General features: G+C 47.1%; 1 protein-coding gene across 1 annotated transcript in view; it reads right to left on the reverse strand.

Annotated features, from left to right (window-relative positions):
• The window catches only part of LOC144479714 (rho guanine nucleotide exchange factor 18-like), a 230,273-nt gene that overhangs the window by 143,541 nt on the left and 69,245 nt on the right, over window positions 1-17,487 (reverse strand). Inside the window, exon 2 of the mRNA XM_078198744.1 lies at window positions 7,877-8,010. Within this exon, the coding sequence (XP_078054870.1) occupies window positions 7,877-8,010 (134 nt within the window). The remainder of the gene's footprint in view (window positions 1-7,876; window positions 8,011-17,487) is intronic.

Raw genomic sequence — 17,487 nt, forward strand, 5'->3', positions numbered from 1 at the left:
TTCTTTTCTTTCTTTCACAGGGAATGTTTTCCAGTATTGAGGAGGAACTATTCGCCTTCACTCTGCCGCAAGTTTTTTTTCCAAGATGGCGCCAGAGCGAGGTGACTCCTTGCAAGCTGTGCCCAGCATTCCTTCTAATTCTATCTTTTACTCTCGTTCTCTGCTTCTAAAACTTCATTCTAACTCCTTTAAACTCTCGAACAATGTTCTAATTCAATCTCTTCACTAAGTTGATCTTTCCCTACACCTTAGCTAACACCACATTTTGCACCCTCTCCTTGCCTTCTCTATGAACGGTATGCTTTGTCTGTATAGCGCGCAAGAAACAATAATTTTCACTGTATACTAATACACGAGTCAATAATAAATCAAATCAAATCAAGTAAGCAGCGGCAACACTCACCTCAGCACCCAACAAAAACCTTTCCTCAACAGATATTGTTCAGCATCCCCCCCAGTCCGTTTACATGTGAAGAACTGCCCTCTGAAATGGCCGAGTGGGACACTCAGTTGGTTACAACAATAACACTAAGGACTGAAACCAGGCAGGCCACCCAGCATCGACCTAGGCACTGGAAATAACCATGGCAAATCCAGCCCTGTCGACATTGCAAAGTCCTTCTTCGCAACATCAGGGGACTTGTGCCACATTGGGAGAGCAGTCCCACAGACTAGTCAAGCAACAGTCTGACATAGTCATACTCACAGAATCATACCTTACAATGTCCCAGACACCACGATCATTATCCCAGGGTAGGTCCTGTCCTACAGGCAGGTCAGACCCAGCAGAGGTGGCAGGTGGCATAATGGCATACAGCCGGGAAAGAGTTACCCTGGGAGTCCTCAACATCAACAACGGACCCCATGAAGTCAACAAAGATCTGACTACACTAATCCCATTTTCCAGCACTTGGCCTACAGCTCTGGAGATTATGGCAAGCTAAGTGAATATCTAAATACTTCTTCAATGTTACGAGGGTTTCTGACTCAACCACTCTTTCAGGCAGCGAGTTCCAGACTCCCATCATCCCGTGGGTGAAAAGGTTTCTTCTCAACTCCTCTCTTAGCCTTCTACCTCATACCTTAACTCGATGCCCACTGGTTATTGACCCCTTGACTGGTGGCTTCTTAACCTCCCATTGCCAGACTATTGCTGGCTGTCCATTCAACTTGTTTTGTTCTATTCATTTTAACCCTAAAACTGTCAGTCTCTTTACCTCTCTCTTTCTCTTTTTAAGCTCCTCCTTCAAGCTGACCTCTTTAGGGCGGCAGGATGGCACAGTGGTTAGCGGGGCTGCCTCACAGTGCCAGGGACCCGGTTTAATTCCCGGCTTGGGTCACTCTGTGTGTGGAGTTTGCACATTCTCCCCATGTCTGCGTGGGTTTCCCCCGGGTGCTCCGGTTTCCTCCCAGACTACAAAGATGTGCGGGTTAGGTGGATTGGCCATGCTAAATTGACCCTAGTGTCATGGGGGTTAGCAGGATAAATATGTGGGGTTGCGGGAAAAGGGCCTGGGTGGGAATGTGGTCGATTGGCCGAACAACCTCCTTCTGCATTGTAGGGATTCTATAGTTCTTTCAAGCTTTTAGTCACCTGTCCTAATGTCTCCTATTAATGTTTCCTACTTTACAACAGTGACTACACTTCTAGAGTACTTCATTAGCTGCAAAAGATTTTGGGATATGTGGTCATGCAAAGTGCTATATAAATGCAAATTTGGAGAGTTTGGCATACAGTTGGGAGAGAGTTACCCTGGGAATCCTCAGCATCAACACTGGACCCCATGAAGTCTCATAGTACCAGGTCAAACATGGGACAAGGAAACCGCCTGCTGATTACTACATACCATCCCCCCTCAGCTGATGGATCAGTACTCCTCCACACCACATGGAACACCACATGGAGGAAGCACTGAGGGCGGCAAGGGCGCACAATGCATTCTGGGTGAGGGGCTTCAAGAAGTCCCTCAAGAAGTGCTCGGTGATACCACCACAGACTGAGCTGGACAGGTCCTAAAGGACATAGCTGCTAGGCTGGGACTGCGGCAGGTGGTGAGGGAACCAACAAAGGGAAGAACATCCTGGACCTCATCTTCAGTAGCCTGGCCTACTGCAGATGCATCTGTCTGTGACAGTGTCGGCAGGGGTACCAGCACCCGGTCCTTGAGGAGACAAAGTCCCATCTTCACACTGACGATACTCTTCATCCTGTTGTGTGGCACTATCATCGTGCTAAATAGGATAGACTTTAAATAGATCCAGCAACTCAAAACTGGGCATTCATCAGGGGCTGTGGACCATTAGTAGCAGCGGAACTGTACTCAACCACAGCCTGCAACCGTTTGACCTGACATAAACCCCACGACAATCGACAATGGTCATCATCAGACTTTTTAATTTCAGATTTGTTATTGAAATTAAATTTCACCATCTGCCATGGTGGGATTCGAACTCGGGTCCACCAGAGTATTACCCTGGGTCTCAGGATTACTAGTCCAGTGACAATACCATAACGCCACCGCCTCCCTAAATCTTGCTATCATATCCCACAAAACGAGGCCATTCAGACCTGGATGCATATTTTCTCTTTGAGAGTGACCAAAATTCCGTTATTACTGTTTTGGTAATGGATGTTCCTTGTCTTTATTTGAACAGCATTTCAGTCGAACTTTCCTTTAATTAAAATGTTACTGGTTTAGTTAAAGTTCCTGTTTGGTCAAAAATAAAATGACTTGTTCCAAATTCTCTTAAAGCGAGTGTCAGGTCTTTATGTTAATGATCCTCTAAATGTTAATGTAGAACAGAGGAGAAAGACTTTGTGATTACAACTTGCAGCCAAATATCTTTTGTCTCCAGCAGCTGAGCTCAGAGTTAGAAGACTGCACAATCTAATACTTGTATGAAACACATGTCGACCATTTACAGTGTGTCAGGGAAAAAGAACCAACATCTGCATCTCATTTTTTATCAATCTTACATCCAATCTCAACATTAGACGCAGGAAACAATAACAATAGTGAAAACTGCCCTCAGATTAGATATTCAATCCTCCCATTTCTTTCTTATGACGATGTTGAAATACATATTTATAAATGTACTTCAGTTCCATTGTGGAAAAGTGCCTTTTTTTGTGCAGGATTAAATAAACCTGGATAGAGAACAAAAATAATCACTCCAGTTCTGTTCCTGGTCTGGCCCAGATCCCGGACAAGGCAGGAACTGTGTTTCTGAACAAGCCGTTTTCGTTGGCAGCTCCCACAGTCTTTCCCTTTTCATAACAATTCGCCACATGCAAACGTGGATAGTTCCTTGGAGAGTAGCCCAGGGTGGATGGGGCTGCCCCCTGGAAGCAAGTTTACAATACACCGGTGCTCTCCTCAAACCCCTTGCAAATAGGAAAACCTCTTGTGTCACAGGATGATGAGAAGGGGGTGGGCACAGTGGTTAGCACTGCTGCCTCACTGCTGCCAGGGACCTGGGCTTGAGTCCCAGCTTGGGTCACTGTCTGTGTGGAGTTTGTACATTCTCCCCATGTCTGCGTGGGTTTCCTCCGGGTGCTCCGGTTTTCTCCCACACTCAAAAGATGTGCGGGTTAGGTGGATTGGCCATGCTAAATTGCCCCTTAATGTCAGGGAGACTGGCTGGGGTAAATGCATGGGGATAGGGCCTGGGTGGGATTGTGGTCGGTGCAGACTCGATGGGTTGAATGGCCTCCTTCTGCACTGTAGGATTCTATGATTCTATAAGGCCATTCAGTCCCTCAAGCCTGTTCCACCATTTGTTTAGGCCATGGCCAATCTGGATCTTAAAACTCCATTTTACCTGCCATCCTTCTTGGTGTCGCCCCTAAAGTTATGCCCCCCCCCCCCCCCTGCACCCCCCCAACACCAAACACACCACCCCACCCCTTGATTCTGGGCTCCTCTACCACCAGAGATACTAGTTTCTCTTTAACCTCTTCAATCATCTCAACCACAGAGAATTCTATTCCTCAATTTGCCAGTAGGGCCCGCTATTTCACTGTAGATAATACCAAACCAACCACAAGAGGGTTGAATCTACTGGTCCTTCCCGCTGGTGGGATCTTCCAGTCCCGCCGAAGATAATTCCCCCTCACCCCTCCCCCACGACAGATTCCCTGACAGCGAGATGGGTGAGCCACCGAAAAAGGTGTCAACACCGGTGGGACCGGGAAATCTCTCTGATGGCGAATGGCGAGCTGCCTCCGCCTCTGGGAAACACGCCGTGGAGGAACTGGAAAATTCCACCCAAGGGGCCGAATTTTCCTGTCCCGCCCACCATGGGAATTTTCCGTTCCCGCCTGCCATGGTCCACCACCAGCCCACCATAGCAGATGGGGTGGGTAGGGAGTGGGGTGGGGACCATGCAAAAGTTAATTGACCTCGGGTGGGATTTTCCGGTTATGGGGCGAGTGCAGCCGGAAAATCCCGCCCAAGGACTTTGAGGAGAGGTTGTGCAGAATCAACCCATATTCCCTAGAATTTAGTAAAATCCCATTAAGGTGTATAGGCCTCGACAGGGTAGAGGCTGGTTGGATGCTTCCCCAGGTGGGAGATTCTAGAACTACAAATCGCAATCTCAGGCTGTGAATCTGTGGAATTCTCTACAACAGAAAGATGTGAACTCTCAGTTGTGCAGTACATTCAACACTGAGGTTAGACCGGAAGACCATAAGATATAGGAGCAGAATTAGACCATTCAGTCCATCGAGTCTGCTTCACCATTCAATCATGGCTGATATGATTCTCATCCCCATTCTCCTGCCTTCTCTCCGTAACCCTTGATCCCCTGATTGATCAAGAACCTATCTATCTCTGTCTTAAAGACACTCAATGACCCGGCCTCCACAGCTCTCTGTGGCAATGAATTCCATAGATTCACCACCCTCTGGCTGAAGAAATTCCTCCTCATCTCAGTTTTAAAGGAGCGTCCCTTCACTCTGAGGTTGTGCCCTCGACTTCTAGTCTCTCCCACTAGTGGAAACATCCCCTCCACGTCCACTCTATCTATGCCTCTCAGCTTGACAGATTTTTGAATACTAAGTAAGAAAAGGAATCATAGAATCCCTATAGTGCAGAAGGAGGCCATTCGGCCCATCGAGCCTCCACCAACAACATGGGGATAGGGCAGGAAAAGTTAAAGTTAAAGTTAATTTATTAGTCACAAGTAAGGCGTACATCAACACTGCAATGAAGTTATTGTGAAATTCCCCTAGTTGCTACAGTCCGGCGCCTGTTCGGGTCAATGCACCCTAACCAGCACGTCTTTCAGACTGTGGGAGGAAACCGGAGCACCCGGAGGAAACCCACGCAGACACGGGGAGAATGTGCAGACTCCACACAGACAGTGACCCAAGCCGGGAATCGAACCCGGGTCCCTGGCGCTGTGAATCCCAGTGCTTCTACTGGATCACCGCCCCGCCCAGGTGGAGTGGGAGTGGTGTGAAAGGTGAAGGTGGAGTTAAGGTAGACGACCAACTATAATCTTGTCGAATGGCAGCGCAGGCTCTGGCTCCTCTTTTTATTTTCTTTTGTTCAACGTGGGCGACTGAATTCTGTTTGTAGACACTGGCCCAAATATTCTTCACCTAGACTTGTTCCTTCCTGTCCATGTACAACTCCTTGAGTGACGGCTCAATAAATACTGTGCAGAATGGTATGTGCTAGCCCTGACTCAGTGGATGGCACGCTCAGCTCAGAGTCACAAGATCGTGGGCTCAAGTCATTTTGGTAGGACTAATTTAAATGTGGATTACAGGGTCAAAGGTAGGGTTCTGAAGACTGTGGAGGAACAGAGAGATCTTGGGGTCCATATCCACAGATCTCTAAAGGTTGCCACTCAAGTGGATAGAGCTGTGAAGAAGGCCTATAGTGTGTTAGCTTTTATTAACAGGGGGTTGGAGTTTAAGAGCCGTGGGGTTATGCTGCAACTGTACAGGACTTTGGTGAGACCACATTTGGAATATTGTGTGCAGTTCTGGTCACTTCACTATAAGAAGGATGTGGAAGCGCTGGAAAGAGTGCAGAGGAAATTTACCAGGATGCTGGCTGGTTTGGAGGGTAGGTCTTATGAGGAAAGGTTGAGGGAGCTAGGGCTGTTCTCTCTGGAGCGGAGGAGGCTGAGGGGAGACTTAATAGAGGTTTATCAAATGATGAAAGGGATAGATAGAGTGAACATTCAAAGACTATTTCCTCGGGTGGATGGAGCTATTACAAGGGGGCATAACTATAGGGTTCATGGTGGGAGATATAGGAAGGATATCAGAGGTAGGTTCTTTACGCAGAGAGTGGTTGGGGTGTGGAATGGACTGCCTGCAGTGATAGTGGAGTCAGACACTTTAGTAACATTTAAGCGGTTATTGGATAGGCACATGGAGCACACCAGGATGATGGGGAGTGGGATAGCTTGATCTTGGTTTCAGATAAAGCTCGGCACAACATCGTGGGCCGAAGGGCCTGTTCTGTGCTGTACTGTTCTATGTTCTATGTTCAAGTCCCACTCCAGAAACAGGGGCACAAAATTCAGACTAACACTGCCAGTGTAGTACCGAGGGAGTGCTGCACTGTCACTTGAATGGAATGTTAAACCAAGACCCCATCTTCACTCTCAAGCGGATGTAAAAAATCCCCTATTATTGAAGCAGAGTGGGAGAGTTGGTGTCCCAGCCAGTAGTCATTCCTCGATCAACATTACTAAAGCGGATTGCTGTTTCCTGAGAGCTTTCTGTATGAAACCTGGCTGCTTCAATTCCGATGTGGAGATGCCGACGTTGGACTGGGGTAAACACAGTAAGAAGTTTAACAACACCAGGTTAAAGTCCAACAGGTTTATTTGGTAGCAAATACCATAAGCTTTCGGAGCGCTGCTCCTTCGTCAGATGGAGTGGAAATGTCCACTCTGGAAATGTCACCATTTCCACTCCATCTGACGAAGGAGCAGCGCTCCAAAAGCTTATGGTATTTGCTACCAAATAAACCTGTTGGACTTTAACCTGGTGTTGTTAAACTTCTTACTGTGCCTCAATTCCTACATTGCAACATGAACTATACTCCAGAAGTAAAGCGCTTTGGGACAATCTGATGAAAGATGGCACGGTGGCACAGTGGTTAGCACTGCTGCCTCACAGCGCTAAGGACCCGGGTTCGATTCCCACGTTGCATCATGTCTGTGTGGAGTTTGCATGTTCCCCCTATGTCTGCGTCTGTTTCCTCCAGGTGCTATGGTTTCTTCCCAAAGTCCAAAGTTGTGCAGGTTAGGTGGATTGGCCATGCTGAATTGCCCCTTAGTATCCAAAGATGTATAGGTTAGGTGAATTGGCAATGCTAAATTGCTCCTTAGTAGCCAAAGATGTGTAGGTTAGGTGGATTGGCCGTGCTAAATTGCCCCTCAATCAGTGTAGGTTAGGTTGATTGGCCATGCTAAATTGCCCCTCAATCAGTGTAGGTTAGGTTGATTGGCCATGCTAAATTGCCCCTCAATCAGTGTAGGTTAGGTTGATTGGCCATGCTAAATTGCCCCTTAGTATCCAAAGATGTGCAGATTTGGTGAATTGGTCATGCTAAATTGCCCCTCAATCACCTGAGATGTGTAGGTTAGGTGGATTAGCCATGGTAAATATGTGGGGTTAAAAGAATAGGGCGACAGAGAGGGACTGGATAATGTACTCTGCCAGAGAGTCGGCGCAGACTCGATGGGCCGAATGGCCCCTGCTGCACTGTAGGATTCTATGATGATTCTATGGTGTAGAAATGCTCATTGTATCTTTCTTTGCAGCTGCAAATATAGTTGGTAAACAAGGGATTTTGAAGATTTGCATTACTAAGCGTTTGGGTGTGATTAATTGGGTGCTACTTGCCTTGCCTTCAGCCATTCTGTTGAAGTACATCTCCTCGACCTCACTCAGCGAGTTTGACCGATTATCAACATTCACGCAAGCTGGGAGGGACCGCTCCTCCACTCGGGGAAACTCGTGCGGGCATTGCTTACATTCTGCAGAAAGAGAGTTAAAAGAGAATGCGATAATATGAAGCACATGAAATATTTGCATTGCCGGATGTGGGAGAGAGTTTATTTACGCAATGGCTTGTTCTTGGTCTGGAAATGTGTTGCCTGAAAATGGTGGTGGGAACAGATTCAATAGCAGCTTCGAAATGGGGAATGGGTAAGTATTTGAAAGGAGCTGGTGCAGACTCGATGGGTTGAATGGTCTCCTCCTGTGCAGTACTATTCCGCGATTATGTGAAGAGGAAAGTTTTCAGGCAAAGAGTGACAGGGAGGGACTAATTGGAGAGCTTTTTCAAACAGCTGGCATTAACATGATGGGCCAAATGGCCTCCTTTGTGTTGTATAATTCCATCATTTGCTACATTGTCACGCAAAGAATCTCAACTGGAAAATTAATCCTTAATCCAGGAAGTGATATGGTCGCTGTGTCTATGGAACTCTCCAAAAGAGAGAATCAGCGAGTCACATCTCCCCAGCCCTTTCCCCGTAATCCTGCATGTTTTTTAAATCTCTTATGGTCCTTGTTCCCTTTACCTTCTAGAAAGACTCTAATGAAGCTGCCTCCACCACACTCTCAGGCAGCGCATTCCCGATCTTAACCACTCACTGAGTGGAAAAAATTCCTCCTCATGTCGCCATTTCTTATTTTACCGATTGCCTTAAATCTGTGTCCTCTGCTTCCTGACCCTGCTGCCATTGGGAACGGTCTCTGAGAATCATATCATCTATGACTGAACGGTGGAGCAGACTCGATGGGCCGAATGGCCTAATTCTGCTCCTATCTTATGGTCTATGTCTACCTCCTCTGTCTAGCCCACTTGTGATTTTGAACACCTCCATCAAATCTCTGCTCAACCTTCCCTCCTCCTTCGAAAACAGTCCGAATTCCTCTGATCTATCCGTGTAACGGAAGCCACTCATCTCCGGAACCAATATGGTGTTACCATCACTGAATCCCCCACTGTCAACATCTTGGGGGTTACCATTGACAGAAACTCGGCTGGACTCACCACGTAAACACAGTGGCTACAAGAGCAGGTCAGAAGCTAGGAATACTGCGGCGAGTAACTCACCTCCTGATTCCCCAAAGCCTGTCCACCATCTACAAGGCACAAGTCAGGAGTGTGATGGAATACTCCCCACTTGCCTGGATGGGTGCAGCTCCAACAACACTGAAGAAGCTTGACACCATCAAGGGTAAAGCAGCATGCCTGATTGGCACCACATCTGCAGAACATCAAACCCTCCATCATCAACGTCAGTAGCAGCAGTGTGTACTATCTGCAAGATGCACTGCAGAATTCACCAAAGATCCTTAGACAGCACCTTCCAAACCCACGACCACTTCCATCTAGAAGGACAAGGGCAGCAGGTACATGGGGAACACCCCCACCTGCAAGTTCCCCTCCAAGCCACTCACCATCCTGACTTGGAAATATATCGCCGTTGCTTCGCAGTCGCTGGGTCAAAATCCTGGAATTCCCTCCCTAACGGCAGTGTGGGTCAACCCACAGAACATGGACTGCAGCGATTCAAGATGGCAGCTCACCACCACCTTCTCAAGGGCAACTAGGGATGGGCAATAAATGCTGGCCTAGACAGTGACGCCCATGTCCCGTGAATGAATAAAAATAAATAAATAAATACTTCTTTTTTGCACCCTTGTTAATGCCTTCACATTCCTCCGAAAGTGCGATGCTCTTAATTCAAACACAGCACTGCAGTTGAGGGCAAACCAGTATTTTTTATAAAGGATCATCATATCTTCCTTGCTTTTGTACCTCTAATATAAAACTCAGCTTCACTTTCTGAACTTGCAATGCCTCTTTTCGTGATGTGTCCACACATAACTCCTGGTCCTTCTGACCCTGTTCCCTTTCCTCTTTCTCCCATCACTTCACTATTTCACTAAATTAAATATCATCTGACAATATGTCTTCCCAATTAACTAGTCTTCTTTGAAATAATGTCTTCGGATCATATATCTGAGAGTTAAGGCTGGACTTTGTGTTCACATCTTATCCAAAAGACAACAGCACCAACAATGCAGCCCGCCCTCAGTACTGCACTGGAGCATCAGCCTAAATTTGGTGCTCAATGCTCTCAACTGGGATTGGGAGCCACGATCTTCTGTATCAGGGTGAGAGGGCTCTCTCTCAGGACAGCAGCCCCCACCCAGAGCCCTTAGGGTCTTGACAAGAGTTTGAAAGTAATCAATGGCTTGGACAACGAATGATCCAATTTCCTTTAACCTCTCTGACTGTATCTCTTTGTCTAGTTTATTCCTGTTTCATTGTTGAAAAGGAAGTTGGGGAATCTGCCCAGGAGGAGCTAACAAGCCAGCAGGAATTGAATAGATACAGAAGGTTAAAGATAATAGTGCCCAGTGTTACTGACTGACTGTTACTGACTGTATCTCTACTGATGTTAATCCAGCTCCCTCGCACTGTCACTCAGTAATCCCTCTCCCCCAGCACCCTGTGTTACTGACTGTATCTGTACTGATGTTAATCCAGCTCCCTCACACTGTCACTCAGTAATCCCTCTCCCCCAGCACCCTGTGTTACTGACTGTATCTCTACTGATGTTAATCCAGCTCCCTCACACTGTCACTCAGTAATCCCTCTCCCCCAGCATCCTGTGTTACTGACTGTATCTCTACTGATGTTAATCCAGCTCCCTCACACTGTCACTCAGTAATCCCTCTCCCCCAGCACCCTGTGTTACTGACTGTATCTCTACTGATGTTAATCCAGCTCCCTCACACTGTCACTCAGTAATCCCTCTCCCCCAGCACCCTGTGTTACTGACTGTATCTGTACTGATGTTAATCCGGCTCCCTCACACTGTCACTCAGTAACCCCTCTCCCCCCCCAGCACCCTGTGTTACTGACTGTATCTCTACTGATGTTAATCCAGCTCCCTCACACTGTCACTCAGTAACCCCTCTCCCCCCAGCACCCTGTGTTACTGACTGTATCTCTACTGATGTTAATCCAGCTCCCTCACACTGTCACTCAGTAATCCCTCTCCCCCAGCACCCTGTGTTACTGACTGTATCTGTACTGATGTTAATCCGGCTCCCTCACACTGTCACTCAGTAACCCCTCTCCCCCCCAGCACCCTGTGTTACTGACTGTATCTGTACTGATGTTAATCTATCCCCCTCACACTGTCACTCAGTAACCCCTCTCCCCCCCAGCACCCTGTGTTACTGACTGTATCTGTACTGATGTTAATCCAGCTCCCACACACTGTCACTCAGTAACCCCTCTCCCCCCAGCACCCTGTGTTACTGACTGTATCTATACTGGTGTTAATCCAGCTGTTTTGTGATTTGAACTGTATACAGCTGCAGAATGGAACATTATGTTTTCTGTTTTCATTGTTGAAGTGCTGGAGTGAAGGTCAGTATTTTGTGAGGAGCTGAGGTATATCAGATCCAGGATGGCTATTACCAGTCATGAGGTTTAAAAGATTTGGGGATTTTTGGACACTAAGGTAACTCTGCAATGTGGGGGATAGAGCAGCAGAGTGGGCATGGTGTCAAAGATCAGGGAGCGGCAGAGCCAGCTCAAGGGGCCGATTGTTCATTTTGCAATTATTTCATGGGATGTGGGCTGGCTAGGCGATGAATGGGGTAAATGTTTAAGGTGGTGAATGGGGTACCAATCAAGCGGGCAGCTACCCTGGATGGTGTCGAGCTTTTTGATTGCTTTTGAAGTTGCATTCATCCAGGCAAGTTGAAGTGTTCCATCATATTCCTGACTTGTGCATCTACAGGGCGTGGCAGAGTCAGGAAGTGAGTTATTCTCTGCAGAATTCCTAGCTTCTGACCTGCTTTTGTCTTTACAGTATATCTATGGCTGGTTCAGTTCAGTTTCTGGTCAATGGTAACCCCCAGGATGTTGATAGGGGGTTGTAGTACTATTCCTGTGCCTGTTTCTAATGTCCTACGGTCCTGTAGAATGAAGGGAAGATTCAGGGTGAGGACTTCCACAGTTTTGAGGTTCTGATGTAAGGTTTTAGGGTTGAATGATGGGTTTTGAGTTAACCTCAGTGATATACTTGATTTAAAGTAGGTCCAAAGTAGAAATGGTCAAGAGCTCCAAGATTTTAGGTGTTCAGATCACCAACAAATTGTCCTGGTCCCTCCATCCCGACGCTATAGTTAAGGAAGCCCACCGACGCCTCTACTTTCTCAGGAGGCTAAAGAAATTTGGTATGTCCGCTACAACTCTCACCACCTTCTACAGATGCACCATAGAAAGCGTTCTTTCAGGTTGTATCGCAGCTTGGTATGGCTCCTGCTCAGTCAAGACCGCAAGGAAGTACAAAGGCTCATGAATGAAGTCCAATCCATCACGCAAACCAGCCTCCCATCCATTGACTCTGTCTACACTTCCCGCTGCCTCGGAAAAGCAGCCAGCATAATCAAGGACCGCACATATCCCAGACATTCTCTCGTCCACCTTCTTCCATCAGGAAAAAGATACAAAAGTCTGAGATCACGTACCAATTGACTCAAGAACAGCTTCTTCCCTGCTGTTGTCAGACTTTTGAATGGACCTACCTCGCATTAAGTTGATCTTTCTCTATGCCCTAGCTATGACTGTAACACTACATTCTGCACTCTCTCCTTTCCTTCTCTATGAACGGTATGCTTTGTCTGTATAGCGCGCAAGAAACAATACTTTACACTGTATGTTAATACATGTGACAATAATAAATCCAAATAAAGTGTTGGCAGAATTCCCATTTAGAGAGTCCTGAGAAGCTTTCAAGAAGTACTCTTTCCAAATTTAGATTTTCACCAACCAGCAAAGTCATTGCCTGTGAGGAACACTGAGCACCATGTGTGAGGGCAGCTGTCTTTGTGGTTTGCAGCTGTGTCGCATGTCCATTTGCGCATGTTGTTGTGGGTGTGTGTGTATGTGGGTGTGTGCACGTGTTTCCTCATCTGTTGTTTCTCTTCACTTCCAGACTGACTAGTCCAACGCACTCCTGACCACTCTCCCACGATCTCTAACATCCTCCATAAATGTGAACTGAGCCAAAACTCTGCTGCCCCTGTCCTAACTCAAACCAAGTCCCGTTTATCCAACGCCCCTGTGCTCGCTGACCAACACTGGCGCCTGGTTAAGCATCAAGCAAAACCCTGACTTTAAAAATATTCATCCTTCTTTTCAAATCCCACACTGTCTCATCCCCCTCAAACTCCATAACCTCATCTGGCCCAACAACCTTTCAGGATTGCCACATTTCTTTAATGCTGGCCTCTAAAACATCCCAATGTTATTTGCTTCACCACTGGAGGGTCAGTACTGAGGGAGTGCTGCACTGTCAGAGGGTCAGTACTGAGGGAGTGCTGCACTGTCAGAGGGTCAGTACTGAGGGAGCGCCGCATTGTCAGAAGGTTAGTAGTGAGGGAGTGCCGCACTGTCCGAGGGTCAGTACTAAGGGAGTGCCGCATTGTCAGAGGGTCAGTACTGAGGGAGTGCCACACTGTCAGAAGGTTAGTAGTGAGGGAGTGCCGCACTGTCAGAGGGTCAGTATTGAGAGAGTGCCGCGCTGTTGGAGGGTCAGTACTGAGGGAGTGCCGCACTGTCAGAGGGTCAGTACTGAGGGAGCGCCGCACTGTCAGAGGGTCAGTACTGAGGGAGTGCCGCACTGTCAGAAGGTTAGTACTGAAGGAGTGCCGCACTGTCAGAGGGTCAGTACTGAGGGAGTGCCGCACTGTCAGAGGGTCAATACTGAGGGAGTGCTGCACTGTCAGAGGGTCAGTACTGAGGGAGTGCCGCACTGTCAGAGGGTCAGTACCGAGGGAGTGCCGCACTGTCAGAGGGTCAGTACTGAGGGAGTGCCGCACTGTCAGAGGGTCAGTACTGAGGGAGTGCCGCACTGTCAGAGGGTCAGTACTGAGGGAGTGCCGCACTGTCAGAGGGTCAGTATTGAGGGAGTGCTGCACTGTCAGAGGGTCAGTGCTGAGGGAGTGCTGCACTGTCAGAGGGTCAGTACTGAGGGAGTGCTGCACTGTCGAAGATGCAGTCTTCCCGATGAGACATTATTCTCTGGTGGATGTGATATATCCTTTGGCACAATTGGGAGAGAATGTCAGGGAGGATTTCTCTGGTTTCCTCGGCTAATATTTATTCCTGAAACAAGATCGCAGAAACTGATGATGTGGTCATTATCACATTGTTTGTGGATCTCGAATGTTAAATAACAAATCGTCCAATTCCAGGCTCACCGTAGGCTCATTATTCACCAATCACAGATCAGATACATCAGACTTTTGAATGGACCTACCTTGTATTAAATTGATCTTTCTCTACACCCTAGCTATGACAGTAACAATACATTCTGCACTCTCTCCTTTCCTTCTCCCCTATGAACTCGATGAACGATATGCTTTGTCTGTATAGTGCACAAGAAACAATACTTTTCACTGTATATCAATACATGCGACAAGAATAAGTTCATAAGCTTACAAGATATAGGAGCAGAATTAGGCCATTCGGCCCATCGAGTCTGTTCCGTCATTCGATCGTGGCTGATATGCTCCTCATCCCCATTTTCCTGCCTTCTCCCCATAATAAATCAAATCAGGATAAGCTGAGCTGAAGAAATTGGATTCTTAGATTTCAGAGATGGGAAACGACAGTCTTGAAGACAGATTGAGAATCTGGAATTTTCCCAGGTGTAAAAATATAGTGAAAGTTCTGAATATGAAGAAGGCTTTTGATAGATTGACTCAGGAAAGATTATATTACCTGATTGAAGAGTTAGTGGGAACGGGCATCAATTTAATGTTATCACCGTGATGAGGAGAGGGATGAAGAGAAATGGTTTTGTTATCAGGGTTTCCGGGATAGGGTCTCGGTGCAGGCTTGATGGGTCGAATGGCTTCCACTGTCAGGATTCTATGATCAAAACATTCCATAATGCTTCACAGGGATGCTATGAAACAAAATTTGTCACTGAGCCACTTAAGGAATTACCATGACATCGACTGAAAGCTCGTTCAGGCATTGTCTAATAGTTAGAGAGGGAAGTGGAGAAGCAGAGAGGCTTAGGGAGGGAATTCCAGAGTTTAGCAAGCAGCTGAAGATACAGCCACCAATGGCGAATCATAGAATCCCTACAGTGCAGAAAAAGGCCATTTGGCCCATCGAGTCTGCACTGACCACAGTCTCACCCAGGCCCTACTCCTATAATCCCACATATTTACCCTGCTAATCCCCTGACATTAGGGTCAATTTAGCATGGCCAATCAACCTAACCCGCACATCTTTGGACTGTGGGAGGAAACCGGAGCACCCAGAGGAAACCCACGCAGACATGGGGAGAATGTGCAGACTCCACACAGACAATGATCCAAGCCGGGAATCAAACCCGGGTCCCTGGTGCTGTGAGGCGTTGATGGCAGTCATGATGTGGAGATGCCGGCATTGGACTGGGTAAACACAGTAACAGTTTTAACAACATCAGGTTAAAGTCCAACAGGTTGGACTTTAACCTGGTGTTGTTAAAACTGTTGCTGTGAGGCAGCAGGGCAAACCACTGTGCCACCGTGCCGTCCAATGCAACAATAGCAATTGACGATGGACAAGAGGTCAAAATTGGAGGAATACAAGGTGTGAGAGGACTCTCGGACTGGGGAGGACTACAGAGATGGGGAGGGGGGAGACTCTGGGAAAGATGAGAATTTTAAAATCAGGGCACTGTCAGACCAATGAACATTTCAAGTCCAGAGACCTGAGTGGGAGAAAAGGGGAAAGGTAGATTGTCTGTGTGGAGTTTTCACATTCTCCCCATGTCTGCGTGGGTTTCCTCCCACAGTCCAAACATGTGGCAGATTAGGTGGATTGGCCATGTTAAATTGCCCTGTAATGTCCCAAAATGTGGAGGTTAGAGCGATTAGTGGGGTAAATACATGGGATTACAGGGATGGGGTGGAAGATGGGCCTGGGTAAGACATGTTGAGAGTCAGTGCAGCCTCGATGGGCCAAATTGCTTGCAGGGATCCAATGATTCAATGATTCTGTGATTAGATTAGCCCTGGGCAGAGGTAACACAGAGATAATGATCCGAATGGCCTCCTTTCGGTCCTGTAGACTCCCACGGCGACTAGCAACACCTGGTGACACTATACACCAGGGGCTGCCCCAGTCACTTCTGATAATTGTTCCTTCCTCTTTCTTTCTTCATTTATAACTGAAATGGTTAAGAAACTATTTGGGATGGAATATTTTCAGAGCCAAAGCTGGAGCTTTGTAGCTGCTGCGTTTTGCTCGACACTGAAATCTCTTTACAAGGAGCTGCTTCAAGCTGCCTGACTCAAGCAGCCAATAAACCACAAGAGCCAAGTCCGATCAGAGGTCGCACAGCAGCCTGAGCTGTCGGATTACCCTCCATCGCGCAATGGACTGAACACTCCGTTCTTTGAGCGAGGCGTCCAGAAATCAGACATCGCTTCATTTTATGATGCGTTTTGGTAGATTAAACCAGGGCAGGACTTACTCAGTTAATGGTAGGGCGTTGGGGAGAGTTACAGAACAAAGAGATCTCGGGGTACATGTTCATAGCTCCTTGAAAGTGGAGTCACAGATGGACAGGGTGGTGAAGAAGGCATTCAGCATGCTTGATTTCATTGGTCAGGACATTGAATACAGGAGTTGGGACGTCTTGTTGAAGTTGTACAAGACATTGGTAAGGACACACTTGGAATACTGTGTACAGTTCTGGTCACCCTATTATAGAAAGGATATGATTAAACTAGAAAGAGTGCAGAAAAGATTTACTAGGATGCGACCGGGACTTGATGATTTGAGTTATAAGGAGAGGCTGGATAGACTGGGACTTTTTTCTCTGGAGCGTAGGAGGCTGAGGGGTGATCTTATAGAAGTCTATAAAAAATGAGTGGCATAGATCAGCTGGATAGTCAACATCTTTTCCCAAAGGTAGGTGAGTCTAAAACTAGAGGGCATAGGTTTAAGGTGAGAGGGGAGAGATACAAAAGGGTGCAGAGGGGCAATTTTTTCCACACAGAGGGTGGTGAGTGTCTGGAACAAGCTGCAAGAGGTAGTAGTAGAGGCGGGTACAATTTTGTCTTTTAAAAAACATTTAGACTGTTACATGGGTAAGATGGGTATAGAGGGATATGGGCCAAACGCGGGCAATTGGGACGAGCTTCGGGGTTTTAAAAAAAAGGTCGGCATGGACAAGTTGGGCCGAAGGGCCTGTTTCCATGCTATAAACCTCTATGACTCTATGGCTCTATTTTAAATGAATTAATTTTTGAAAGTCCCCTTTCGGCAGGTAATTGTGTTGGAAAGACTTCCTTTAATTTGCAGTGTCGGTAACAACCCCAGCTTGTCCTCTCTCGCCATTCACTGCAGCAGCGCTTATGCAAGAAACAGAGCAGACAATTTGCGCACAGCAAGCTCACACAAGTAGCAA

Source organism: Mustelus asterias, chromosome 26, assembly GCF_964213995.1.
Source record: "Mustelus asterias chromosome 26, sMusAst1.hap1.1, whole genome shotgun sequence".
NCBI lineage: Eukaryota > Metazoa > Chordata > Chondrichthyes > Carcharhiniformes > Triakidae > Mustelus > Mustelus asterias.